Here is a 25,520-nt window from a genome sequence, read left to right on the forward strand (position 1 = left end):
GGCGGCCCGCGATTGGTTCGACTTTATTTTTTTTTTTATTTTTTTTTTAAAAAAAAAAAATCAAACGAAAAAAAAAAAAAATTAAAAAATTATTTTTTGGGTCTTGGAATTCGTGCCCTCCATATATCGCTAATGGAGATGCTCTAACACTTCACATGTTTCCAACATTATATCATAAACCTAATTAAAAGGGATTCAAAACATCGATCGATCATTTACATGTTGAATGATCATGGCCGTTGATCCGAAGAATGATCGGCATGACTTCATTGTCAAGATCGACGATGAAGAGAATGATCAGTTAATCAACAAAGGCGATGGAGGAAAGTTTTCGAGAGAGTCAAGCTATAACTTCTTGCACGGTGGTGACCAGAAAGTTCAGAAGAGCGGTTATACGCCCCGTGGTGATGATGACTTAGACGACGACGACTACGACGACGGAGGAGGTTTTGACTTCACGCCGCGGAGAAACGAGCCAGTAGATCCACCGTCAAAGCTCATATACCAGTTTCTCAACAAACAGAAAGCTTCAGGAGATGAGATCACACTCGACATGGAACCCAACATGCCCGAGCTTCAAAGCCACACGGTTTCTCCGTCGCAAGTCACGGCGACGATGGGTCACGGTAACGAAACTATTGACGCGGTTAGACGGAGACATAACAGAGTCACGTTATCTCCGTCTGTTAAAGATAGTAGTGAAAGTAGCGAAGAAGAAGACAGAGTTGATGAAACAGAGGTTGTGAAGTGCAGCTCGAATAGAACGAACAAGACTTTGATGAAGACCAAGACTAGATCAAGATTGATGGATCCTCCGACTCCGGGTTACCCGGATATGCATTCGGGCCGCCGGACTCCAAAGTCGGGTCATTTGAAATCCGGGAATTTGAAACCCGGGTTTAGCGGGAAAACCGCTAAACCAGGAAATCCAAACCCGGATTTGGAAGAAGAGGAGGATCCGTTCTCCGAGGAGGATTTTCCTGAAGGTTACCAGAAGGATAAGCTCTCTCTTTGGGTTATCATGGAGTGGATCTTTCTGATTCTGATCATAGCCGGTTTGATTTGTAGCCTCCTAGCGATACCTTTCTTGCGCCACAAGGAACTATGGAACCTAGCTTTGTGGAAATGGGAAGTGATGGTTCTTGTCTTGATATGCGGGAGACTTGTGTCGAGTTGGATAGTGAGGATACTCGTGTACTTCGTCGAAAGCAACTTCCTTCTGAGGAAGAAGGTTTTGTATTTCGTCTATGGGATCAGAAAGGCGGTACAGAACTGTCTCTGGCTAGGGCTTGTGTTGATCGCGTGGCATTTCTTGTTCGACAAGAAAGTCCAAAGAGAGACTGGTAGCAACGTGCTTAAGTATGTGAATAAAGTTTTGGTCTGTTTACTCGTTGCTGTTATCATCTGGCTTATAAAGACCTTACTTGTTAAAGTTCTCGCTTCCTCCTTTCATATGAGTACTTACTTTGATCGGATTCAAGAATCTTTGTTTACTCAGTACGTTATTGAGACACTCTCTGGACCTCCTCGTATGATTCATGTAGAAGAGGAGATGGCTGGAGCTAAGCTATCTCCTCCGGAGGGTCCAAAAGTGACCATTGGAAGTGGAAGGCTGCAGAAGAGTCCGACCATGATCGGTAAGAGTCAAGTACTTTCCAGGAGTGGTTCCAAGAAAGGAGAGGACGAAGGGATAAGGATAGATCATTTGCAGAGAATGAACACTAAGAACGTGTCGGCTTGGAAAATGAAGAGACTGATGAATGTAATAAGAAAGGGAGCACTTTCTACTTTGGATGAACAGATACAAGACACCTCGACTCACAAAGATGACAAAGCCACACAGATACAAAGTGAGAATGAAGCAAAAAATGCAGCTAGAAAGATTTTTCAGAATGTTGCTATGCCTGGTTCCAGGTATATAACATTTCATGACCTTATGAGTTACAACTTTGAGTTAAGCTCAAGACTTGAAACAGGATTTTTTCGGGTTAATAGGTACATATATATTGAAGACTTCATGCGTTTTCTTACTGAAGATGAGTCTGAAAGAGCTATGAATCTCTTTGAAGAAGCTTCTGAGAGTGACAAAATCAGTAAATCTTGTCTGAAGAATTGGGTGGTAAGTATTTGTGTTTTTCTTTTTGAAAAATAGCACCAAATTAAGTTTTTGTTCAAAAATAGCATACAAAAGAAAATTTTCAAAATAACACTTACAAAAAAAAGTAAATGTACTTATATATTTGAACTTAGAGTTTAGGAACTAATATTTAGAATTAATAGTTTAGAAGGTGAGATTATTAAGGTTTAGGATGTAGGATAATTTATTGTTTTTATTAATTAATAAATGCTATATTGGGAAATTTTATCTCTAAAAATTTTTGGTGACAAAATCTATTAAGTGTAAGATTTTGTGACAAAAACTTTTTCTTTTTTAATCTCAAAAAGCTTTGGTTCATACAACGTTGCTAATGTTTTCTTCATACAAGTGTTTGTTCTTAACTTGAATCTCAAATATGAAAATGATGCTAAAGTCTTGTAATATCTCTCTAGGTTAATGCCTTCAGAGAACGAAGAGCACTAGCTCTAACCTTAAACGACACAAAAACAGCAGTGAACAGGCTTCACCGAATCATCAACATTTTGGTCAGCATTGTGATCATAATCATATGGCTTCTCATCCTCGGAATCGCTACAACTAAGTTCTTCCTAGTCATAAGCTCTCAGCTTCTTCTTGTAGTCTTTGTGTTTGGAAACTCATGTAAGAACTTGTTTGAAGCTGTCATCTTCGTCTTTGTCAATCATCCATTTGATGTCGGTGACAGGTGTGAAATAGACGGTGTTCAGGTTTGTTCCTTGATCCCCTCTTCCTCAAATTTTCAATAACTTGATACGCACGTAAAGCACTAATCCTCTGTCTTTGTATGTTGTATAGATGATTGTGGAAGAGATGAACATTTTGACTACGGTGTTTCTTCGATTTGATAATCAGAAGATTGTATACCCTAACAGTCTTCTCGGCAACAAACCTATTGCTAACTATTACCGTAGTCCTGATATGCAAGAGATCGTTGACTTCTTCGTCCATATAGCAACTCCAAGTGAGAAGATAACCGCCTTGAAACAGAGGATACTCAGGTTACAAATTAAACCCTAAACCTCTTTATATACATTTGAATGTCTACGAGATTTAGACCCAAACTATGTTAAATTAACTCTCCTTAAAAAACATATTATTCTCAATGGAAATAACCTGTAACTTTTTAGACCCTTACTAGGTGACGTACGAGTTTTAACCATTATGCCAACTTTTCGTTGGTAAAGCTCTTATATTTTGAAAAAACAAATCTAATAAAAATCATATTGTATTGTTTTTGTTTTCGTTTTGTACAGCTATGTAGATAACAAGAAGGATTATTGGTATCCATCGCCGAGGATAGCATTTAGAGAAATGTGTGGACTGAACAGTATGAAAATCACGATATGGGCAACTCATAAGATGAACCATCATAACATGGGAGAGAGGTTTGTGAGGAGAGGTCAATTACTTGAAGAGATTGGTAGATCCTGCAGAGAAACTGATATCGAATATCGGTTATATCCTCTTAATATCAACATCAAAAGCCTTCCTCCTGCTGCTGCTCCAATCATTTCGGATCGCGTTCCTCTGAGCTGGAACAACCAACAACGCAATGCCTAAGATTGCAAGATTTTGAGTTTTCCTTTTTTTTGTATTTGTAGAAAGTGGTTGAAAGAGAGATTTTGTTATTGTTTTCTTGCTTTTTACTCTCTCTTAATTGGTGTTTGAGACATTTATGATTCTCCATATTTGTACTGTGAAGCAGGAACTTGTTCTTGTGTATAATCTGTTTTGAGTGGTTATAGTCATGAAATAAAAGCTTTTTGCAATCTCATAAACCTAACACCTTAAGAAAAATCAATTACAAACATATGTTCTCCATCTTGGGAAAATGAGGTTTTAAAACTCCAACTTTTTGAAATCAGCACTTTTAGTATCCCACTATCACTTGTGCGGATTTATTTCTAAAGTTATTATTGACTGCGCAAAATCAAACATTAAAAAGTCAAAATTAGTTATTATATGAATTATAATTAGAAAAATCGATCGGTATGATATTTAAAAACCCAGAAATTCTTAAAATCAATTATGTAAAATTATGGAAGAGATTTTCTCAAGTTCAGATAATTTTCAATGATATAAAGAAAATTCTATTGAGAAAATAAAACTGTTGGCACTGAAAATAAAGAACATGATTCTTTTTTTTTAACAACAATATTCGCTTGTTCTCTATCGAAATCAACTCAGATAGCATCGATTTTAAAGATTTTTAGGTTTTTGAAAACCAAATCAATATTTTATTTAATTGTAATTCATTTTTTTGTAGTTGACTTTTGACTTTTTAATGTCTGATATTAAAAATATTGTTTTCAAATAGTTGGGATTTAAAAACCGATTTTCCCTCTCCATCTTCTACTTTTTGCCTCTTCTAACCTTGAAACGCCTGAGCGACGTCGTTTATAATAGCTCTAACTTTACGACGTCGTTTGAATCATCTTTATTCTTTTTGACAACCGTTTGACTCGTTGACATTTAACGCCCTCTCTTGCGTATTATTTCTGGAAAATTTTCAAATACTTCGTTTCTGGCGCCGCATCGAAATCAACGAGAGGTAACTAACGATCCTTGCGTCTTCTCGTAGCTGCTTGCTTTATCTTCTTCGATTCTCGAATTTGAGATCGTCTCCTGCAGATTCCGTCAGATCGGTTAGCTTAAAAACGCTCACTCTCCGCGACGCCTTCTCTCAAAATCATCGCAGGTAAGCTTCTTTTCTTCAGTCTCCTCCATCGATTTCTTCGAATTCGTATTGTGATTAAGTTTCTAGACCTGAGATCGTTCGATTCTCCCAGCATTGCGTCGATTTTCAAATTACACAGAGTAGTAAAACAACTTTTCGATCGGACTGTCTCGTTTAGGTTGATCGATGTGATGTATAAACCCTAATTTTGTCACTGTGCCGTTGAACAACTATCACATCCTCATAATCGGCTCCATAAACTCTATTTTTCGATGTTTTGTAGATCTCCAGAGCGTGTGTGCGCCTGTGCGGTTTATGCAGATTCTCCAGAGCTTGTTCACTAGCGATTATCACAGTAACGTAAGTTTTTGTACCTATCTCGATAGGCATCCTACTGAAGATTCGAGAGATTTTGTTGCTTAGTTTGTTGTTTCCAGAAACCTCTTTGTACAAATTCGTGTTTGCAATTCAACAATTTGCAGCAGTTAGAATGAAAAATCTGCGTTGTTAGTACTCTTTGATTGGTGATTTCAACAATGTTAGTTCTTGGTTTATAGTTGTTTAAGTTTGGATTCTGGCTCGTGGTGTAGATATACTGAAAAATGGAACTCAAAATCAAGAGGCTTATGAAGTAAGAAAAGTTTCATTTACCTGTTGCAGGTGCGTAGCAGCTTGAGATTCTTATACTTGAGGTTGACATGAGGTGCAACGCCTGTTGGAGGGAATTAGAAGGCCGAGCTATTTCCACCACATGCGGCCACTTATTATGTATACAATTTTTACACTCCTGATTTTATTTCTTTAGCCTTGTCTTGATGAATGATATACTTCTGAGCTTGATATTGGTGACCTTTAACATCATGAGAAGGTACTGAAGATGCAAGCAAGATTCTCAGTAATGATGGGGCGTGTCCCGTTTGTGATCAAGTACTCTCCAAGAGGTAAAAATGTCCTTAAGCTACTTGACTAGCTTGAGTTTAGCTGTAGTGCCCTTATTTCCTTACTTGACAGTTTATCTTTTGTTTTCCATTTTAGTCTAATGAAGCCTGTGGATACCAATCCAAATGAAGAATGGGTCAATGTAAGTGGTTGAGCTGTAGTACGCAAGGATGCTATAGCTTTTCTTCCTTTCTAGTTTTATAACATTCACATCTTACATCTCGTCATTGCTTGGTTTTGTTGTCAGATGGCGATGGCTGGGATTTCTCCACAAATACGTATCCTTTTCGTTAATGTAGTCCTTTTCACTCTTGGTATCAATAATGTTCTTCTATTGAAAAGTGTTCCTCTGTGTTTGAAATCTAAACTCAAATGCCATAACGTTTTCCGTCAACTGACTGTGTCTTATGCGTTCAACAAACCTCCTTTTGTTTCCCTTAATTGAATCTAGTGATGAAGAGTGCATACCGAAGTGTAATGTTTTACATTTCGCAAAGGGACTTAGAGATGCAGTGCAAGATGAATAGAGTTGTTGCGCAGTGTCGTCAGAAATGTGAGGGTATGCAAGCAATGTTAAGCGAGAAAATGGAGAAGGCGCATGCAGCATACCAGAAGATGGCCAAGAGGTCTCAGATGATGGAACAAGAGGTGGAAAACCTGACCAAGGATAAACAAGAGCTTCAAGAGAAGTACTCCGAGAAATCAAGGTCAGTAATTAAACAAAAGTTTTGTTTCCCTGAACTCAACTGTAATACATGAATTGTGTTTAAACACCAGACAGAAGAGGAAGCTTGATGAGATGTATGACCAGCTAAGAAGTGAGTATGAGTCAGTCAAACGTACAGCCATCCAACCAGCAAATAACTTCTATCCACGACACCAGGAACCTGACTTTTTCTCAAACCCACCAGTTCATATGATGGAGAACAGAGAGCCCACTCGCAAAGGTTACTGAACAATATTTTAATTCTCCTACGTATCTAGAGCTTACTGTTTCTTATGATTCTAAGTCTACTGTTGCATAAATATCTCCAAGTCAAGTTAACTTATTTGGCGCAGACCGGTCGTTTTACTCTCCTGCAACACCAGGACCTAAAGATGAGATATGGCCAGCAAGACATAACAGTGCAAACTCGGGTCCATTCGACATATCCAACGACTCACCCGCAATTCCATCTGATCTTGGAAACAGAAGAGCAGGAGGTGGACATCCTGTATTTGGAGGTGGTGGCAATGCTAATCCGCAATCGACTCTACGAAACCTTATCCTCTCCCCTATTAAACGCTCTCAGCTCTCTCGTTCTCGCCCTCAACTGTTCACGTAAGCAAACTCTAACCCCAAAAACATGACCAAATTCACATCAGGTACTTGTGTTTATTTAAAAAAGGAAAAAAAAATCTTTGTTGTTTCTCTTCTCAGGCTATAGCATAAGGATCGAGTTCAAGTGTTTTCAACCTGCCTTGGTGGAAGTGGAAGCCATAATAATCACAACCAGTAAGTAAGAAAAGGAAAAACTCTCGTCTTTATAATATAATAGTGATAGATCATATTTTAGTAGATTCAATATAATGAAACTACCTACAAGGATGTAAGATAGCGAGCAAACATAAAAAAACATTTAGTAAAAACGAAAACGTAAAATAAAAAAAAAACAGTTATAGGTAAGCACTTGTGGCTTCTTGTGTGTTGTTCATTGAGGTCTCAGGTTCTCTTGTTTGGTTCAAAGACGTATTTGATCAGTGCCTCTTTAATGGGTAACATCTCTGGGAACTCCTTGCTTAGTTTAGCACCATCCATTTCATTGTTGCTTCGAGGAGCGACAATGACCTTTGCTTGTTCTTCCACTGTGAAGTTGGACCATTTAAAACCTGGCTCGATGTAACTCTTGTACATCTCCAGTATCTCGTTGTGGCTCACCACCCCTGGGTTGGTGAAGTTCCATATTCCTCTTAGGTTTCTCTTCGCCATCTCGATGGAGATTGGGAGAAGCTCGTCCAGTATGGTCATACTGTTCGGGATGTTCACCACTTTGTTGTAGCGCGAAATCTTAGTGATGAAGTTTCGTGGGTTGTTTAGGTCTGATGAGATGGGCATCCGAACTCTCAAGGTACATACATTGTCAAACTCTCTCAAAAGCTCCTCAACCTGGTGACAAAAAGGAAGAAAACCAAAACAGAGCAGTTATGAAGAAAGACACTTCTTTGTTCTGTCTAGAGTTAGATAAAGTCTTACCATGGCTTTGGTCTTTGAGTAGAAAGAACCGGTGAAGTTAGGCTTGTCTTCTTCCTTGAAACCTTTACCCGAACCCTCAGGATGTGCAGCGTCATACTCAAAGATGCAACCGGTGGCAAAATTCATCATCAAGAGACCATTCTCTCTGCAAACATCTGCCAGAGTCAAAGTACCAGCGACATTGACACGAATAGTCTCTGGTTTGTGAGATTCACACCAGTCAACATTAGGTCTCCCAGTTAAACCAGCAGCATTAAAGACATGAGTAGGTTTGATGCTACGAATATCCGCCACGAGAGAAGCCCTATCCTCCAAACGTCCTTTCCCATACTCATATGTAATACCTTGTTTCTCACATAGTTTCCCTAGAAGACCACCGATCCAACCAGTCTTGCCATAGATCAGAAACTTCATCGAAGCTTTGTCTTTAGGATCACAAGTCTTGTTGTTAGGTGTTACTACCGTAAATGTCTGGACGGTGTTGCTCGAAGCGTCTTTCTTCTCGTCAGAAACATCAGAAACTCTACCACCGGGTATCATAAGCATCCTCGGGTGAGGAAGCAAAGCTCCAGAGACATCACCCCACCACTCTGGGTTCTGAGTGTACCATTCCATTGTCTTCTTCAACCCATCTTCCCACCCGGTTCGCTCTGACCATCCCAGATTCTTCAGCTTCTGATCATCGAGGAAGTACCTTTGGTCGTTAAAGGGTCGATTCTCCACATACTGAATGCTTGATTCAGGATCTTTCCCTAAGAGCTTGCAGATGTCTCTCGCCACATCGATCACTCTTCTTTCTCTCTTTGTCCCAATATTGTAGACATGACCCACTTCTCCTTTGTGAAGAACAACTTCGAAGGCTTCAGCGACGTCTTCACAGTACAAGTAACTCCTGACATTAGATCCATCTCCATGGATGGGAAGGGGCTTCCCACTCATAGCCAATAACATGAACTTAGGTATCATTTTCTCAGGAAACTGGTTAGGCCCATAAACATTGTTGCCACGAGTTGTAATAACCGGTAAACCATATGATCTACCATAAGCCATCACAAGCATCTCAGCACCAGCCTTAGTCGCGGAGTATGGGTTCGTCGGTAAAAGCTGAGAAGCTTCATGGTTACCAACAGCAGCATCCTCATCGGTTTCTCCATAGACTTCATCGGTACTCACATGGATGAACCTCTTGATCTGTCCTGTTACTTTGCAGGCTTCCAAAAGAACATGAGTACCATAAATATTGTTCTTGGTAAACTCAAAGCTGTTACCAAAAGAGTTATCGACATGGGTCTGAGCAGCAAAGTGCATGATCGTATCGATGTTTTCAGTGATGAGAAGGTAGTTAACGAGGTCATCACTAGCGATATCTCCTTTAACGAACCTGAAGTTTGGAGAAGAAAACGAAGGATCGAGGTTCTTCAGCTCCGAGCAGTAATCAAGCTTGTCCAAGACCACGATCTTGTAATCCGGGTAGCTACGGATTAGCCTGTTGGCAACGTGGGAAGCAATGAATCCAGCAGCTCCGGTGATGAGAATGTTCTTGGGCTTATAGTCAGTAGCCATTTTGAAATCAAGTACCTGCAAGGAAAACGTGACAGCATTAAATGGAATTTAGAAAGGATCATATGAAAAGAAAGGCAGATCCAGATCCAATGGCCAAAGTCGAATCAATTCACTAGCCAGATCTAAAAGAACAAAATTATGGAAGTTTTTATATGGGATCATATGAACAGAATACATCTGAAAGCTAGATCAGCAAACATCGTATGTTAATGTCACATCATTTCGCAAACTTAGAGTTAAAAAACGTTATAGATATATCAGAAGAAGAAACAGAAAGAGAGGAACATTTCACGTACCGACGCAATTCAGTTAACCTTAGGACGAAAAGATCCTAAGAGAGATAGAGATGAAAAGGAAAGGAAAGAACAGTGCAGAGAAAGAAGAAGAGGGAATCTACGGTCTACGGAGCGTCTCTCAACACTGCGCCTCTTATACTTTGAGACAGTCGCGGAGAACCGTCGACGATTGACCGTTTTACCCTTACATATCGTACTTATTACGGGTCTCACGTGATCTCAGCGTCCGACATTAAAAACTGATGTCTTTTTCGTTATTTTTGTCCTCCACAGAAATAGGAAATTTAAAATATGTTGACAAAAAAAGGTCGGAATTAATAAAAATCTGTTGAAATTTATATATTTTATTTTTTTACCAAAAAAGAAAGAAGTCAATGAAATTATTTTGCATTATTCCTTTTATATGTAAATTGTTTTAATTTAATGAAAATAGTTTCTTTAATTAGAAGGTTAATTGGGGAATTTAATTAAAATCATTGATTTGATCATGGTATTAGGCATAACGTACACAATGTCAGTTAAAATATTTAATCCTAGATTGTCAACTTAAGATTCAACATCCAGTTATTTAAAAACTGAGAATAAACATAACGGACCATTCCATACGGTTGCTTAATGTCACGTAACTGAAAAATTGATTTCATTCCCCATTTTAATTAATAAATTAAATACGAAGACGAAAAAACACACTTCCATCATTCGATGTTTGATAACAGAAAAAGGACAAGAACTAACGGAAGACCATTGTCCCTTTGTCATTTCTTAATCTCCCACTTATGCGTGGTTGGTCATAAAAATTAGAACTTAAAATCTGAAACGAAATTGATTAGAAATGACCCGGTTCGATTTGCTTTTCGATATAACTTTTAATCTTGTCAGCCATCGAATTAAATGATTAATTTACGGAGAAGAAAGACTAGGCCTGGGATTCTGACCCGAACCGAATGGTCCGAACCGGACCGAACCGAACATTATGAAATTCGGTTCTTGTTCGGTTATCAAGAGTAAACCGATCGGAAGGTGTTTAAAAAAAGTTCGGTTAGTGCCTCGGTTCGGTTCGGTTCATGGTATCCGATCGGTTAACCGAAATTTAACCTACCTATATATATCTCTTAAACCTAAAACCTAATCAGTTTCTCTTTGGCTTCCTCAAACTCTAGCCGCTGCTTCTCGGATTCTCAACCCTAACAACATCGTCTTCTTCGTTTGATTCTCACATCTTTCCGAGCACGAGGTAGGTTCTTCACCCTCTTCTCTAGTTCTGTGTATTTTTTTGAGTTTGTAATTGATTTGTGAGTTAAGGTTTCTGTCGAAATCAGTTAGGAGTTTATGATCTGACTTGAATGATGGGTTGATTATCAGTGTGAGAGTGTTTTTAGTATTTAACTTGGATTGAATATGAGTTCGGATGGATTTGAGATTTTTTGTCCGAATCGATTTGGATTAGGCGTTTAGGGTGGGTTCAGTTCGAAGGTTTAGTCGAGTGTCTTGTGTTTGTCTGTCCATACTCTCTCTTTCTCTAACTTGATTTTGCCATCTTATTATCAGAGTAAAACAATGATGCCTTACTTGGATATTGCATTGAATTAGGAGCAAACGATGTTGGTAGAAAAAAAAATCGAGTTTCTTTTTCATTGTGTTGAGAAAATGCAAATTTCAGGAGAATCTCATCATTAGAATTAGAGGTAATATGCTCACTTGTCTCGACTGCTTTTTGTGTATTGTTTTTGTTCTGTTTTTCCACTGATTTTCTGAGTTTAATATGTTGCAGGTTGGTGGAGTTCAAGCGTAATTGTGACCTTTAGTTTTCTATTGTTTTGTTTGGTCACTTTGTGATTTGTTGGACATTATGATTTGTTGGACATTATAGGATATGAGTCATAGATTTATAAATTTAGAAAGTGGGATTTTTTTCGATGATTAAGAAAGAATGAACAATATATATGTTGGTTTTGTTGAATAAGAAGGCATATCCGAAAAATCAAAATTATATTGAAAACCGAAGATAACCGAAATACCCGAAAATAACCGAGTATAAACGAAAATTTTGGTAAATAATATAAAATTCGGATAATTTCGGAAATAAATTGATAACCTTAAATAACCGACTTCCGAACCGAACCGAACCGAATTCAATTTCGGTTTTCTTCGGAATTAGTTTTAAAAATTCCGGTTAACCGAAAACCGAAAATTCGGTTCGGTTTCGGAAAACCGAAATCCCAGGCCTAAGAAAGACCAAAGGACCAATGACCTTTTCTTGACTCCCACGTTTTCACGTTTCTCGGCTTAATGATTATCTATATTATTAGCCAATTAGATTCAACGTCTCCGATAACGAAAAGAGATTTCTCTCAATGTTGAAGAACATAATGGAGTAATGAATCCGATCTTGAAGTTCAACAAGTATATAATCAATCACAACAATCTTCTTCTCTTCAATGAACTACGCTTATAACAAATTCAAAGACTATGGAGCTAACAAGATAACCGAAACAATAACAGGTAAAAACCCTGGATCAGACTGATCTAATTAAACCGAACCTTGTTCTTCTGAGTTACTACATCTGAAATGTCTTTATTACATAGAATCAGAGCCTGCCTGAATAACAATACTTTACATGAAAAAAGCTAGTGCCGGAATCACCTGGTTTTGGTTAAAGATCTGTCTCGAATTGTTGTTTGATTGACGAGTCTATGACGCTGCACCGTAACTGACTGTGCCTACTACGTTCCGGTGTGCTGCTACTGCAACCGCTGCGGCTCCAGCTGGACCAAACTGTGTTTGTGCTTGCAACAGATCAATGGCCATATGTGTGTTGTTGTTGTTGCTTGATTGGTCAATCTTGGGATGCTGTGACTGGAAATAAGGGTTTGGGCGGTTCATAATAGTATCGACGTTTGGTTGGTTAGTCCTAGCAGGTGGTTGCGGCACGGTGTGATTGTATTGCGGCTTGGGGTGAGAAGAAGCTTTATCTGGTGTGCTCATCATGGTGTTTGATTTGAAATAACAGTGAGGAGATGATACTGTGCTTCTGAAATAAGCTTCTTTGAGGTTCCTGCCATTCTCATAACATGCAGATGGTCTACCTGTAAACACACAGCGATTAAACTGGTTTCATGAGTTATTATTGTACTTTTAGGAGATAATATAATTGGTAATGTGATGATGGGAGGTTTTTACCAGATGGTGGTGGTACTCTTGGTGGAGGTCCTGCTCCATTTCTTGAAGGCTGCTCGAAATGAACACGTCTACTCTCCGTTGCACACAAGTTGGGTTGGCTAGTGGAATGGACTACACTTGAGTGAACTGTAGACCTGTGTGTGGTATAACAAAAGATGAAACACTGCTTATGGAGCTCTCTACAAACACTGCTATGAAGTAACAGAAGAAGAAGACATACCGAGGAAGTGAGACGTGCTTCCTCTCTGGAGGTATAACCGGCCCATTTCTACTGCTATTCTCCTCTAAGTAATTGAACTGCTTCCTAAGATGTCCTATGGCGCTGCAACGAAAAAAAGTCAGGAAGTTAGCAAAATAGATCAAATGAAATGCTTCAATTATAGTAAAAAAATACAAACCTAGGATATACAAAACTGGAACCCTCAGAACCGCTGATATAGTCCTTGAGCAACTGAGGATGGTACTCCAATATCTCCCTGTAAATAAGTTCCCTAATATCATCCTTTGTCAACCTTCTTCTCTCAAACTCGAACTCCATCTTCGAGATTGGCTGACACGATGGTTCTCTTTCAATCTTAGCAAGACCCTTAAAGTAAGGATCAGCCAATGCCTATCAGCAGGAAAAAAAAAAAAGATAAGTAAAGAAGCAAGGCCGGTTTTTAAATGAGGAAGGAAGGAAGAAGAATGAGACCTCTTCAGCAGTGGGTCTATCCTTTGGATCAAAAGCCAATAGCCTCTGCAAGAGTCTGACTGCTAAAGGATCTGCTTTGGAGAATTTTTGAGAGAAGGTCACTGGATCTTTCTTCCTCATTTCACTCAAGTATTTTCTAGCTTTATCATTTCTAACCTGTAACAGAGAGTATAGATGTTTTAGACAAACAGCTCAAAATAAACAGTGAATAGTAAAGCAGAACAAAAAAGGTAAAATCAATCATACTCCAGAGATGGTGTCTGATTTGGGTGTGCCAAGAAGATCAGTAATCAACTCCAACTGATGAGCAACGCTTTTCCCCGGAAACAATGGCTTCCCTGTTAGTACCTCTGCAAAGATGCACCCAATGCTCCAAATATCTATAGCTGGAGTGTACTGCCAAAATAAAAAATAAAAAAGAATAACAGTAAATCAGACTAATGACAAATTTTTTTTTTTTTTTTAATTCAGAAAAAATTAAGAGTTTATTTTGCATGAGAATGCAAAAGAAACCACTAAATAACCTGATACAAGGTTACCTGATTCACAGGTTTTTTCAACTTCCGGGAGAGTTCAAAAGTCATCCCTGAACAATAACTCTATTTCAATACTCTTTTATCCCACAGGGACAAAACACAAACAACTACTTCTACACCAACCATATCTACTACACAAGACATAAGCATAGACAAGTGCATAGAAGAAAAGAGTTATTTTTTTTTAAGAAGTCGATAGTAACACATACCTTAGAAAAGAATGATCCACAGAGCTCAGGCGCTCTGTACCATCTTGTTGCAACATAGTCCTGCATTGAAAACAAAAGTCAAAACACAGAACAGGAGAAAGCTACAACAAAACACACAAAACTGTCCCTGGAGAGTACAAACCGTCCAAAAGACTGTTGTGGGAGTATCATCGAACGCCACTCTAGCCAATCCAAAGTCACAAACTTTCAACTTGCAGTTCGCATTAGCCAGTATATTCTTCGGCTTAAGATCACGATGATACACATTAGCTGCACCCAAATTAAAAAACATCTTCATTACAAAACCATAGATTAAAAACACAAAACAGAACATGTCTGGTGAAATAAAAGAATCAGACCTGTGTGCATGAACTTCAACGCACGAAGCATCTGATACAGAAAAAACTGATGATGCTCCTTAGTCAAATCATCGTTAGCTTTGATAACCTGGTGAAGATCAGACTCCATGAGTTCAAACACGACGTAGATGTCTCTGAACTCTCTCTTGGAAGGAGGGAGCATGATGCTTTTGATCTCCACTATGTCCGGATGCCTCAGGAGCCTCAGAAGCTTCACCTCGCGGAGCATACGGAGGGCGTCGGAGATGTGTTCGAAGACGTTGTTGATCTTCTTGATAGCGACTTTCTCTCCGGTGTGCGTGTCCACGGCCGCGCACACCACTCCGTAGCTTCCTCTGCCGATGACTTCGAGGATTCGGTACCGGTTGGAGTCGCCGTACTCTGTGAAAAAGTCCATCTCTTTCGCGTCCTGGTGGGAGTCGAATAATCGAATTAGGACAAAAGGAGACAACTTTAGAGAGAGAGAGAGAGAGAGAGAGAGAGAGGGGGGAGAGAGAGAGAAACCTTCTTCACTTGGTTTTGTTGCGTCATCTTCTTCAAAGTTATCGACTTTAATCTTTCCCTGATTGATTCTAATCGATACGAACAGACCCAGAAACTCAAAATCTCAGAAAGTGATCTCTGGAATGATCGAACAAAATTAAGATCTTTGAATCTCTAGAGAGAGAGAGAATTTTCAGACACAAAACCAGACGAGTTCTGTTGAGACTTGACAGTGAAGAAGACGAGCGAGAGCGAGAGCGAGAGAGAGAGAGAGAGAGAGAGAGAAAAGAAACAAAACCCTAGATCCAGAGATCGGAGAAGACGAGGAGAGACAATCAGAGAGAGGATTTATATTGAATTTAAATAAACATTTATTCTCTTATTGCGTACGGTCTATTGGTTTATTTATAAGTCTCAGATGAATGGCATTTTAGTTATTATTTAAGGGTGAGATTTTAAATTTTTTTTTTTTTGAATATGCCTTCCATTGGATGGAAAATTAATTTATCTATTTTTTATGACAACACTTCAATAAAACAGATAGGTTTCTTGGTATATTATAAAACAATTAATTCGTCCATATCTTTTGAAGAAAACAACTACACATTTGACTTACTATACTGTAAACAACTATTTAATTTTAAGATATTGGTTTCAGATTTGGAATTAATTACTAACTAATCTTTAGAGATCATTATACTGGTTCAAAGAAGATGATGATGATATACACAAGCTAATATATTAGGATAAAGATACCATCAAACATTCCATGTATAATTCAAACCGACATCAAGAAAACGACCTTCCATATATAAAATCAAGTTGTTGGATTGATATCTGATTATCTGTCGCTTTGTGGTTTAGTCAATTTTCTGATAATAATATAATTTAAAAGAAAGTCTGAAACTATTGCCAGAGAATAAAAATAATAATTAGAGTAACAAAAAAAATATAAAACGTGTGAAGCTAAATGAATTGATCTTCTTCACAATTCACATGTCAATTTACCCATATTGGCGTTTGTATAATTGAAAAGACCAGCTTTTAGTGTCTGGCTCAAATTAAAAGCTTTATCTTGTGAGGGGGCAAATTCACTAAAAGGTTAACGCTTATGTCAAATATCATCTGATCTAAAAATTTAATATTAATAAAAATCTACATTATTGGTTTTGTTGTAATTGAGACATTCAATCACATAAGTGAGTTGCAAAGTTGATCCATTACTTAAAGCATGAAAAGGACAGTTTCACCTATATAAAAACTATATTACAATTCATATATGATACTACATATACTTATATTCTATAACATGTCTCAGTTGAATGACTATCTTATATTTGAAAGCATTAGAACTAAAGATGATACTTTTGTGCTTGCATTTTCATTGTTTTCTACTTTTAGAGACAAATATCATACAGTATAGGATTGGTCATGAGATATAGGACGGACCAAAGATTAGAACCAATCAATGATGCCCTATCACTTTAGACTAGACTCTGTATAATACAGTATATGATACTACTATATATTATATTAGCACCAAAGATTGAATAATAATTAAAAAATCAAAGATTTTTTTTTTAACTGATTTTTAAAAAAATCAAAGATATGGAGAAATAAACTGCATGAGTCACAATTCAATAGAAGGGAGACATAATCACCACCATTAACCACATGAATCATGCTTTTTGTAACCATTCACAAACAACTACTTTATAGAGTTTTGACTGAAGGAGCCAAACTATCCCCCACCAGGCCACCACCACCAATCAAATTGTTTTTGTTTTTTCTTATTTATGTTAATTTTTGACAAATTTATGTTAAATATAATTAAAATTCTACCAACCAAAACATTTCTTACTTGGTGCAATATAATACTGAGGAATATACTTGGTGCAATATAATACTGAGAAATATAATAATGCATCACACAAGAAAACTCCAAATATAACATGAAAAATGTGGTCCAAGTGAGAATGACACAGGAAGTTGCATGTGGTCAAGGGCTCACTTGCCAACTTGGCCAAAACCATTTAATCTCAGTCACAATCATATTTTATTTCCAGTATTAGGAACTTTAGTGTTCAATCCGTTTCAAAGCAATTCATGTTTAGAAAAAAAATTCAAAAATATATATTTTCAATAAAAAAATTATTCGATAATAAAACTTTGAAGAAATCAATTATATTGACTGAATCTTTAAGAACCAAAATTTTGAAAAATAGTTAATCACGAAAATAATGCATTTATAACTAAAAACTGAATATGTTCTTTTAATATCAATTAAAATTTCAAAAGATACATCATTTTTAAGCTCAAAACATGGTGTCTTTATCTGGTTATAAAAGATAATACAACATAGACCTAATACATTACACCGATTCAAGATATTCATATTACAACATGATATGTTACATTTAGAGTGAGACTTTCAAAGTTTTTTATGCGATTTTACCTAATATGTTCTTTTAATATCAATGAAAATTTCAAAACATACATCATTTTTAAGCTCAAAACATGGTGTCTTTGGTTATAAAAGATAATACAAACATAGACCTAACACATCACATGATTCAAGATGTTCATACTACAACATGATATGTTACATTTAGAGTGTTTACTTGAGGACCATAGCTAATTGGTTAGCCACAGAAGATTTCAATGTAGGAGAAACAGGAGAGTCCCCAAAGAACACATCAAATAAAGCAGATGTAACACTACCTGACTCGATCTCTGCATCCACATCCTTTGGCAACCCTCCAGAAGAAACAGAAACCTAACAGAAGAAAAAGAAAACATAAGCAAATCAAGAGTGTAAGTGATTCAAATGAGCTCCAAAGCCTGATAAAAAAAAATTGTGCTTACAAGCATTTTAGAAGGATTGATCCAAGTCAAGAGAATGACACTTCCTTTGTTGAGAGGTCTGTTTTGAAAGATCCCTTGGAAGGTAGAGAGAGCGGTTTTATCATCAGATGTAGGAGATTTGATTCTAGGTGAAATGGCTTCGTCCAATGCATCCCAGAAGGTTTTGCCATCAACATCTCTCACAAGAACAATCTGCAGTGACTTCTCTGCTTGATCTGCAAAACATGAGAGCAACAAGACTCAAGATGTGAACAAAGAAAGCTATATCATCTTTTAGCATATATCATTTACCTTGAAAGATTGAACTAAAGAGTGATGAATCTCTTTGAATCTCATCAGCAGACTTCCCTTTCCAAGGGATTAGCCCGCTCAAGATAGATTCATCGACATACAAACCCGCAGCATAGACTTTGACGCCAATGATAGCAAACTTCTTCTCCCTAAACCCTGATAGATTAAAGAAAGTCTCAGAGCAAGTCTAGAAGCATTTCATCAAAATATAAAGAGTGCATTTGAAACTGACCAGTGCCGAGCAAGGAGAGCGTGGTAGAACAACCAGGCAATGCCACTGATCTCTGAAACTTCACACTTGTACCCGGTTCTTCCACGCTCTCATCTGCATTTCCAACTACACAAACCACACAGATCAAGATAGAAACAGGAGTTAAATCACCATGAACAATAATACAGTTTTCTAAACCAAACTCTGTTTTTCTCTGTTCTTAAACAAAAACAGAGAAAGGTTGAACCTTTTACCTGAAGAAGCTGCGGATTTGACCACCATGCGTGAAGTTTCAACACAATGTCGCTTTCTAAGAAAGGAGCTTCCTTTCTTAGATGGGTGGATGGAGAGAGATGAAACGCAATTCACAGTTGGAAGCACTGAAACTGGATCCGGGGATTGGTGTCTGGATCCAGCACTAACTCTGTTCAGACAGACACTTCGCAGAGAGAGACCACGGATTACAGATGGAAATGCCGTAAGAACAACTCCGTCCATGTTCGAATCTCCGGCGATGAATCCTAGAAGTGTGTTTGATCTTTTAGAACAAGAGTGTTAATTGACTCTGCGATTTAAATCTACTTGTGGCGTTGGTTTTTGACAGTTGTAACTGATTAAGAAAATATGTCGTTTTTAGTTTACGCGCATTCACTACAGGCCGTTTTAGAGATTTTAAACTAGGTGTCGTTTAGAGTCTGAACTAATCAACTGTGTGTCGTTTCGGGTTGGGGCTTTGGTTTTTTTTTTTTGTCAGTTGTAAAGCTGTCGTTTTAGTTTACGCAACTCCACTACATGCAGTTTAACGACTTTGACTTGATGTCGTTTAGTGTCTGAAATAATCAACTGCGTGTCGTTTGTGTGTATATCAGATTTTTCATTACATAAGATGTGCACATAAGCACGTCTCTCAACTCTCATGGCATTGTGTATGTGCATAGAACAAGTACTAGGCATGCTTCCGAAGCTATACATCAGAAGGAAAATGAACTTGCCAATCTTTAAGAAGGCTGTTGATAGAAATGCTAGTATATGCATATTTCATTTGCTTTGTTGATAAAAAAAACAGCTCAGAAACATGTAACAAGTAGAACAAATACTCATCTCACACACGATAAATAGTTTATAAAGAAAACACAAAGAGAAAATAATACTTCCTGAAAACTGTAACCGCAAAGAAAAGAGAGTTTCAATATAAGATTCTTTTGGGGGGAAACAAGAAATTAAAAACAAAATCGATACACAGCACCATCATCTCTTAGGCACTATCTTCGGTAGGCTTCTCAGTCTCCATTGGTTCTTCACCAGAGGCCGGTTCTGGCTGTGGCTCACTCTTCTCCTCATCAGCCGCCTTAGCTGGTGGTGCTTCCGGTTTCGCAACCGGCTTTGGTTTGGTCATTATAGGCCTGCAGAACCTGCCAAAACAAAATCCAAAAGATGGTTCAGTCACTTCTATACCATTACTACAGTAATTCCTACTACAAGACACACAACACAGCTATCATCACTAATAAGAGAAACAAGAAAGCTTTTGCTTACTTGTCCAGCGCCTCAGCCTTCTTTGTAACGTCAGCTGACAGGAAAGCTGGTGTTGCGTACTTGGGAAGTGCCTCCTGCTGCTGCTGCTTCTCCCTCATCCACGCTTCTGCTTCCACACACTCGTTCAACACCTTCATGTAACAAACAACAACAGATTAAAACACACATCTCTCAACATTCAGAAAATAATAGAAATCAAGAAACATCTCAGCTCTTGTTATTATTATACCTTTTGCTTCTCTTCTAGTTCAATGTGGTCAAACTTGGAATCATTCGAGACAGCTGCCTCTCTGTAGCTGTTAACACAGTGACCAAGCTGTCCAATGACCGTCCCTCTCTCCTGCGACTCCTTGAACCGCATTTCAACTGGGTCACCCACCTGCATCAAAGTCCAATCACCATGCTTTGTTAAAACACTAAGTTCTCGAAGTAAATTAGTCATCTCTGTCTATCATGTGTATATATATACCTTCTTCAGCTCCTCAAGCTTTGCGACATAAACACCTTTAGTTTCATCTTCTCCGTCTTCATACAACCAATCCTCTACTTCCTGGAGCTTCGCTAGGAAAGCCTCCCTCTCTGACTCCGTTATGTACTCATGGTATTTGTCACTCAGCTGAATAAAAAACAGAACACATAAGTAGTCGCAATGCAAATACAAAAAGAAAGGAGAGGAAGAAAAGGATGTACTTACTTTGTTTCTCATATCATAAACATATGACTCGACAGCATTCTTCTTGTCCTTAGTCTCCTCCATAACTCTGTCTTGCAGAGCCATCTCATATTCTTTCTCTACAGCCTTTTGGACGTCCACTGATTGCAAGGCGCCGTATACCAATTCAGAGAGCGGTACATTTGTTTTCTTCACCTTCTTCTTAGGAGCCTCCGCCTGCACATACCATACAATTGATTAAATCAAGTTCCCGAGTGAAAAGAATAAAGCAAGGACCATCAGTTCAGTAAAGAAATTAACCTTTGAGTCGGTTTCCATTTGCACTGGCTTATCAGCAGACTCGGGAACACCATTGTCAGCGCCAGCTGCATCACTGGTTTCCTTGGCGTCTTGCATGTTAACATCAGTTTCACCGGAAGCTTTGTCAGTGTCCATCTGCTCTGTGACCGGAACTTCAACTTCTTCCTCCTCCAAAAGCTGTAATGAGGGAAAGAGAAAAAAAATAAGCATAAGCTAACCGACCTCAAGTTCGCATTGGATGATCAACAAGTTGGTTATAATAGTTTTTGTATAATAACACAAACTTACAGTTGCTGCTTCAACAGAGACAATTCCGTGAAGGGTCAATCTCACTTTCACCTTAACCTTTGCCCTCTCGCCTTTGGATGACTGGAAGGGACCAATCTGCAAAAAGAGAAACAACCATGAGAACCAAGAGCTCTAGAGTATTAGTATTAAACATACACGACACTGGGCAAAGAATCAAACCGTGTATGTGCTGATCTTTGGAGGCGCTTGCAAGTCAGTCACATCACTGTACTGCACATCGACAGAGAATGTCCCAGAGCGGTAAAATGTTAGAGCCTTGACACTAGGAATTGGATTTCCTTTGGGGAAAACAATGGTGCTCTGCTGATTCTCAGCTCCTCCATTTTGAGCATCAGCGGCTGCTCCTTTCCACGCCAGTGAAATGGAGAAGGGGAAGCTCTCATGAACCTTATCAGAATTAATAACCAGACTTGTTAGATAATCTGCAGTACTAAACTAGATGATAAAACACACATGTTTAAGCACAGATATTCAGTCATTACCTGGAACTCACGGACTTTGAAGGTGGGACTGAGGATTGCACACTGCAAGGCACATCCCCTCGACACACACTCACTTGCATTCATCGTACGCCTTGGCTCCTTACCGAAAAACTCAGTCAGGATCTTGATAATAGCAGGGACACGAGATCCAGAGCCAACAACCTCAACCATATGTACATCTTCAACCGAGAGCCCAGCATCAGCGAGAGCTTTCTCCAAAGGCCTCTTGACACGCTCCAAGATAGGTACGCTGATCTCTTCAAACTCCTCCCTCTTGATCACACCCCTAACATCCTTCTCATCCATCAAACACTCAATATTCAACGGCGCCACAGGGTTAGCACTCAGCACCTTCTTCAGCTTCTCGCACGCAGCCCTGAGCCTGAGACTCGCCTTAGCGTTCTGAGCGACATCAATCTTGTACTCCTCCTTGAACTTGGCAGCAAAGTGATTAAAAAGAACCTCATCAAAGTCCCTCCCTCCCAGAGACCGATCAAAACCATGAGACAAGACCTTGAGCTGTCCCTTCTTGAACCCAGCAATACACACCTGCATACTCGCATGACCAATGTCAATGAAAGCAACGTTAAGCGGCTCACTCTCCGGCAAATCCGTCTTGTAAATCCCATACGCCAACGCCGTCGCCGTCGTCTCATGGATCAAATGCAAAGGGTGCAAACCAGCAATAGTCGCAGCATCAAGAACAGCTCTCCTCTGCAGATCCGTGAAGTAAACCGGAATACCGATACAGCAGTCCACCACAGCTGCGTTCAGATTCTTCTCAGCAATCCCTTTCAAGTTAGACAACATCATCCCCATCACCTGAGTGGGAGTAAACGCCCTCTTCTCACCCAGATAAGAGGCGTGGATCAAAGGGTACCCGTCTGGTCCTTCAGTGACGGAGAAAGGCAGAGACTTGATGTCTCTCTGCAGCTCAGGGTCCGAGAACTGACGACCCACGAGGCGCTTGATCTGGGAGATTGAGTTCTTAGGGTTCATCATGGTGGAGGCTGCTCCTGCGGTCCCGATGAAACGCTGCTTCTCTCCAAAGCACACAATGGCGGGTGTCTCGCGGTTTGACTCATCGTTGAGGACAACGTCGATCCCTCTTTGTCTCGCGACAGCGACGAGACAGTTCTCGTTACCGAAATCAAACCCGACCACACTCATTCTCAAGCTTTGTTCAAAAAAACCTAATCAGATAAAGATTCAACCTTTTAGAAACCCTAATTCAAATCGAGAACAGTTCAGATGCGAATGATAGAGTAAAAAGTGAGATGCGGAAAATACGAGATTCAGATCTAAAAGATCTAATCTGAAGCTGAGGAGGGGAGAGAGGATCGGGACCGTACCTGGAGATCGGCGAGAGGGGTTTGGGTTCTGAGAGCTTTTTTTGCTTTTAGGTTTGAGTTTTTGGCGTCGCAGCGGAGAATCTGAATGAGAGTAACGAGAGGAAGACAACGAGAGAGGGTTTTATGGAGCAGGGGTTCGAGTTCTCGAACTTTCTTTTCCCTTTTTTCCTTTGTTTTACATTTTCTGGTCGGTATATTTGTAAAATTAGGTTAAATAACATCGAAACTTTAAAATAACGCCAAAGATCAACTTTGATATATAAGAACTTGAAAAAACATCTCCATATAATAAAAAGATGCAAAACTAGTTTCTTTTTTTTTTTTAAATAGATAGCACTTGAATAAACCAAACTGATAATAGTGCTGTTCATTTGGTCGCCGCAGATACTTACGTCTGCGGCTGCGGCGGTTTTTTTCGGAAATTTTGTTCGTTTGATTGACGCTAGTACTTGCATCGATCCGCTGCGTCTGACGCCGAGTCTAACGCCGAGACCTGCATCTGACGTCGAAAAATCTCGCGTCCACAGCGTAAATGATGCAGCTAAAAAAGTAATTTACAATTTTGCTCTTAATATCTTTCAATATTTACCAATAAACCTAGGTTTAATAACAAAAAAACTCATAACAATTGACGCAGTCGCATCCTCTTCTCCAATTGACGCACCAGTCGTATCTTCTCTTCTCTTGATTCAAAGCACACCACAAGCTCTCTCTTCCATTCATAGATCACCACCACGAGATGCAAGACACAGACCTCGAGCTCTCTCTCTTCTCCGGATAACAAAGACTACGAGCTCTCTCTCTTCTCCGATAGACTCAGACCTCGAGCTCTCTCATCTCTTCGTCCTCGAGCTTAGACCTCTCTTTGAGCTTCAACCAAACCCATATCGAGCTTTCTCTTCTCCTCCACAGACGACGCCTCTCGAGCTCCCTCGTCTCTTCCACAGACGCATCTGGAGCTCTCTCCATTTCCAACGCATCTCAAGCTCGCTCTCCACCTCTCTCAAGCTCTCAACCCTCTCTCCATCTCCAACGCATATCGAGCTCTCCATCTCTCTCAAGCTCTCCATCTCGGTTCGTGAATTCCTTTTACATAAAGCTCATGTCTTTGTTGGGTTTTGCTATTCATATGTTTGATGGGTTTCTCTTGTTTGGTGTTTGCAGGTCTCAAGCTCTCCCAAGCTTCTCTCATTCAAGCTCTCCCAAGCTTCTCTCACTCAAGCTCTCCCAAGCTCACTCTGTTTCTGGTAAGTTCAACAACGCAAGTGATGGTCTCTTGTGTTGAGTATCAGACTGTTTGATGTGGTTTCTAGTGATGTCGTTTATGGTTGTGCTTGATGCTAATGATGGTCTCTTGTGTTGTCTTTGCGTTTGGTTCTGCACTTCTTCTATCAGACTGTTTATGTCCTTACTTGTTTGAACTTTTTTAATCTTCTTCTTTCTATCTGTTTCTCCACAACTCTGTATTAAAATGATACTGATTTTGATGTTCTTCTCTGTTGCTATATGTCTCATTCTCTGTTTGAAACCTGTCTGAAAACGTTACTTAAAACGTCCATTGTATGAACATGTGCATTTGTTGGATGCTCGCTTGAAGGAAGCATATTCACAACACGTACGGCTCTTTGCCTAAACCACCCGCTGCTGCTCCACTCTACCGTGCGCTTGGTGATCTCTTTCAAAGCCAGCGTATGTTATTTCCTCACAATCTACCTTTTGTTAGTTCAAAGGCTGTATTATAAGTACTGATGTCTTATCAATCTTGTTGGTATGGTTTCTGTCTGTACTTCCGAGAGTTTGTCTCATTGACATGAAAAGAGCTTGTTACATTACCACTGTACTTAAAGTTTGTTCCTTTTCTATCTTTTTGCAGGCTCTCTCTTCTCAAGCTCACACTCTCCAGCTCTCTCTCTCTTCTCCCACGCCTCTCCAAGTTTACGGTAAGAGACTCAGCTCTCTCTCTCAAGCTCACACTGTTTCTTGAGACTGATTCTGATGATTTTTAAAGCTGTGTTCTGTCTCAAGCCTCTACACTGTTGCTTGTATATAAATCATAAACTTCATGTTTTCATTGCTTAATCTTTATGTTTTTTGCAGGTCTCAAGCTCTCCCAAGCTTCTCTCCCTCAAGCTCTCCCAAGCTCACTTTTGAAGATGGCTAAAGATGTAAGGCTCTCTCATTTGCTTAATCTTTCTGT

General features: G+C 39.1%; 6 protein-coding genes and 1 long non-coding RNA gene across 10 annotated transcripts; 3 read left to right on the forward strand and 4 right to left on the reverse strand.

Annotated features, from left to right (window-relative positions):
- The first annotated feature begins 199 nt into the window (after positions 1–199).
- LOC108856456 (mechanosensitive ion channel protein 4-like) lies at positions 200–3,851 on the forward strand. Its single transcript, XM_018630263.2, has 5 exons — positions 200–1,914; positions 1,996–2,119; positions 2,551–2,844; positions 2,933–3,135; positions 3,391–3,851. Exons 1-5 carry the CDS (start codon positions 227–229, stop codon positions 3,695–3,697), a joined length of 2,616 nt encoding a protein of 871 aa, XP_018485765.2. The 5' UTR covers positions 200–226; the 3' UTR covers positions 3,698–3,851.
- Positions 3,852–4,614: 763 nt separating this feature from the next.
- Positions 4,615–7,313, forward strand: LOC108810693 (E3 ubiquitin-protein ligase CCNB1IP1 homolog). 4 transcript variants are annotated; one of them, XM_056988925.1, is made up of 11 exons: positions 4,615–4,688; positions 4,769–4,835; positions 5,098–5,174; positions 5,475–5,582; positions 5,683–5,755; positions 5,850–5,895; positions 6,001–6,031; positions 6,205–6,460; positions 6,531–6,700; positions 6,813–7,074; positions 7,174–7,313. In XM_056988925.1, exons 4-11 carry the CDS (start codon positions 5,513–5,515, stop codon positions 7,178–7,180), a joined length of 915 nt encoding a protein of 304 aa, XP_056844905.1. In that variant the 5' UTR covers positions 4,615–4,688; positions 4,769–4,835; positions 5,098–5,174; positions 5,475–5,512; the 3' UTR covers positions 7,181–7,313. The 4 variants fall into 4 exon arrangements, with proteins under 4 accessions (XP_056844905.1, XP_056844908.1, XP_018438292.1 ...); XM_056988928.1 differs by having other exon boundaries at positions 6,843–7,074; XM_018582790.2 differs by lacking the exon at positions 7,174–7,313 and having other exon boundaries at positions 6,813–7,078.
- LOC108810682 (trifunctional UDP-glucose 4,6-dehydratase/UDP-4-keto-6-deoxy-D-glucose 3,5-epimerase/UDP-4-keto-L-rhamnose-reductase RHM2) lies at positions 7,254–9,999 on the reverse strand. Its single transcript, XM_018582782.2, has 3 exons — positions 9,846–9,999; positions 7,987–9,564; positions 7,254–7,899 (listed from the first exon to the last, which is right to left on the reverse strand). The coding sequence occupies exons 2-3, from the start codon at positions 9,547–9,549 to the stop codon at positions 7,456–7,458; spliced, it is 2,007 nt and encodes a 668-aa protein (XP_018438284.2). The 5' UTR covers positions 9,550–9,564; positions 9,846–9,999; the 3' UTR covers positions 7,254–7,455.
- A 954-nt stretch (positions 10,000–10,953) lies between these two features.
- On the forward strand, positions 10,954–11,746 carry LOC108857361 (uncharacterized). Its single transcript, XR_001950345.2, has 3 exons — positions 10,954–11,079; positions 11,394–11,530; positions 11,617–11,746. It is a non-coding gene; the product is annotated as an uncharacterized LOC108857361 (long non-coding RNA).
- A 595-nt stretch (positions 11,747–12,341) lies between these two features.
- On the reverse strand, positions 12,342–15,668 carry LOC108862059 (mitogen-activated protein kinase 18). Its single transcript, XM_018636086.2, has 10 exons — positions 15,326–15,668; positions 14,822–15,230; positions 14,605–14,732; positions 14,463–14,522; positions 13,964–14,113; positions 13,718–13,873; positions 13,425–13,636; positions 13,247–13,348; positions 13,027–13,160; positions 12,342–12,932 (listed from the first exon to the last, which is right to left on the reverse strand). Exons 1-10 carry the CDS (start codon positions 15,350–15,352, stop codon positions 12,538–12,540), a joined length of 1,773 nt encoding a protein of 590 aa, XP_018491588.1. The 5' UTR covers positions 15,353–15,668; the 3' UTR covers positions 12,342–12,537.
- Positions 15,669–17,758: 2,090 nt separating this feature from the next.
- On the reverse strand, positions 17,759–19,238 carry LOC108862069 (fatty-acid-binding protein 3, chloroplastic). The gene is made up of 5 exons (XM_018636098.2): positions 18,926–19,238; positions 18,693–18,797; positions 18,461–18,616; positions 18,170–18,384; positions 17,759–18,080 (listed from the first exon to the last, which is right to left on the reverse strand). The coding sequence occupies exons 1-5, from the start codon at positions 19,167–19,169 to the stop codon at positions 17,922–17,924; spliced, it is 879 nt and encodes a 292-aa protein (XP_018491600.1). The 5' UTR covers positions 19,170–19,238; the 3' UTR covers positions 17,759–17,921.
- A 511-nt stretch (positions 19,239–19,749) lies between these two features.
- Positions 19,750–23,475, reverse strand: LOC108862049 (heat shock 70 kDa protein 14). The gene is made up of 10 exons (XM_018636074.2): positions 23,324–23,475; positions 21,972–23,164; positions 21,649–21,876; positions 21,469–21,564; positions 21,181–21,357; positions 20,902–21,096; positions 20,677–20,823; positions 20,437–20,586; positions 20,208–20,338; positions 19,750–20,083 (listed from the first exon to the last, which is right to left on the reverse strand). The coding sequence occupies exons 2-10, from the start codon at positions 23,139–23,141 to the stop codon at positions 19,927–19,929; spliced, it is 2,451 nt and encodes an 816-aa protein (XP_018491576.1). The 5' UTR covers positions 23,142–23,164; positions 23,324–23,475; the 3' UTR covers positions 19,750–19,926.
- Positions 23,476–25,520: the final 2,045 nt, after the last annotated feature.

The sequence above is a fragment of the Raphanus sativus genome, chromosome 1, assembly GCF_000801105.2.
Source record: "Raphanus sativus cultivar WK10039 chromosome 1, ASM80110v3, whole genome shotgun sequence".
NCBI classification, from domain to species: Eukaryota; Viridiplantae; Streptophyta; class Magnoliopsida; order Brassicales; family Brassicaceae; genus Raphanus; species Raphanus sativus.

What these genes read in the sequence shown, in the direction of transcription:
- LOC108856456 (XM_018630263.2), top strand. Translation starts at nt 227, where the DNA reads ATGATCATGGCCGTTGATCCGAAGAATGATCGGCATGACTTCATTGTC. An exon ending in GTTGCTATGCCTGGTTCCAG is followed by an intron (nt 1,915 to 1,995) that starts GTATATAACATT and finishes TCGGGTTAATAG; the next exon opens with GTACATATATATTGAAGACT. An exon ending in TTGAAACAGAGGATACTCAG is followed by an intron (nt 3,136 to 3,390) that starts GTTACAAATTAA and finishes CGTTTTGTACAG; the next exon opens with CTATGTAGATAACAAGAAGG.
- LOC108810693 (XM_056988925.1), top strand. Translation starts at nt 5,513, where the DNA reads ATGAGGTGCAACGCCTGTTGGAGGGAATTAGAAGGCCGAGCTATTTCC. An exon ending in CACATGCGGCCACTTATTAT is followed by an intron (nt 5,583 to 5,682) that starts GTATACAATTTT and finishes CATCATGAGAAG; the next exon opens with GTACTGAAGATGCAAGCAAG. An exon ending in TGGGATTTCTCCACAAATAC is followed by an intron (nt 6,032 to 6,204) that starts GTATCCTTTTCG and finishes AATTGAATCTAG; the next exon opens with TGATGAAGAGTGCATACCGA.
- LOC108810682 (XM_018582782.2), bottom strand. Translation starts at nt 9,549, where the DNA reads ATGGCTACTGACTATAAGCCCAAGAACATTCTCATCACCGGAGCTGCT. An exon ending in ACTCAAAGACCAAAGCCATG is followed by an intron (nt 7,900 to 7,986) that starts GTAAGACTTTAT and finishes TTTTGTCACCAG; the next exon opens with GTTGAGGAGCTTTTGAGAGA.
- LOC108862059 (XM_018636086.2), bottom strand. Translation starts at nt 15,352, where the DNA reads ATGACGCAACAAAACCAAGTGAAGAAG. An exon ending in GTTGAAGTTCATGCACACAG is followed by an intron (nt 14,733 to 14,821) that starts GTCTGATTCTTT and finishes ATTTGGGTGCAG; the next exon opens with CTAATGTGTATCATCGTGAT. An exon ending in ATAGACCCACTGCTGAAGAG is followed by an intron (nt 13,637 to 13,717) that starts GTCTCATTCTTC and finishes TCCTGCTGATAG; the next exon opens with GCATTGGCTGATCCTTACTT.
- LOC108862069 (XM_018636098.2), bottom strand. Translation starts at nt 19,169, where the DNA reads ATGGACGGAGTTGTTCTTACGGCATTTCCATCTGTAATCCGTGGTCTC. An exon ending in CAAATCCGCAGCTTCTTCAG is followed by an intron (nt 18,798 to 18,925) that starts GTAAAAGGTTCA and finishes TGGTTTGTGTAG; the next exon opens with TTGGAAATGCAGATGAGAGC. An exon ending in CTTTAGTTCAATCTTTCAAG is followed by an intron (nt 18,385 to 18,460) that starts GTAAATGATATA and finishes CATGTTTTGCAG; the next exon opens with ATCAAGCAGAGAAGTCACTG.
- LOC108862049 (XM_018636074.2), bottom strand. Translation starts at nt 23,141, where the DNA reads ATGAGTGTGGTCGGGTTTGATTTCGGTAACGAGAACTGTCTCGTCGCT. An exon ending in CAAAGATCAGCACATACACG is followed by an intron (nt 21,565 to 21,648) that starts GTTTGATTCTTT and finishes CTCTTTTTGCAG; the next exon opens with ATTGGTCCCTTCCAGTCATC. An exon ending in AAGGCTGAGGCGCTGGACAA is followed by an intron (nt 20,084 to 20,207) that starts GTAAGCAAAAGC and finishes TTGTTTTGGCAG; the next exon opens with GTTCTGCAGGCCTATAATGA.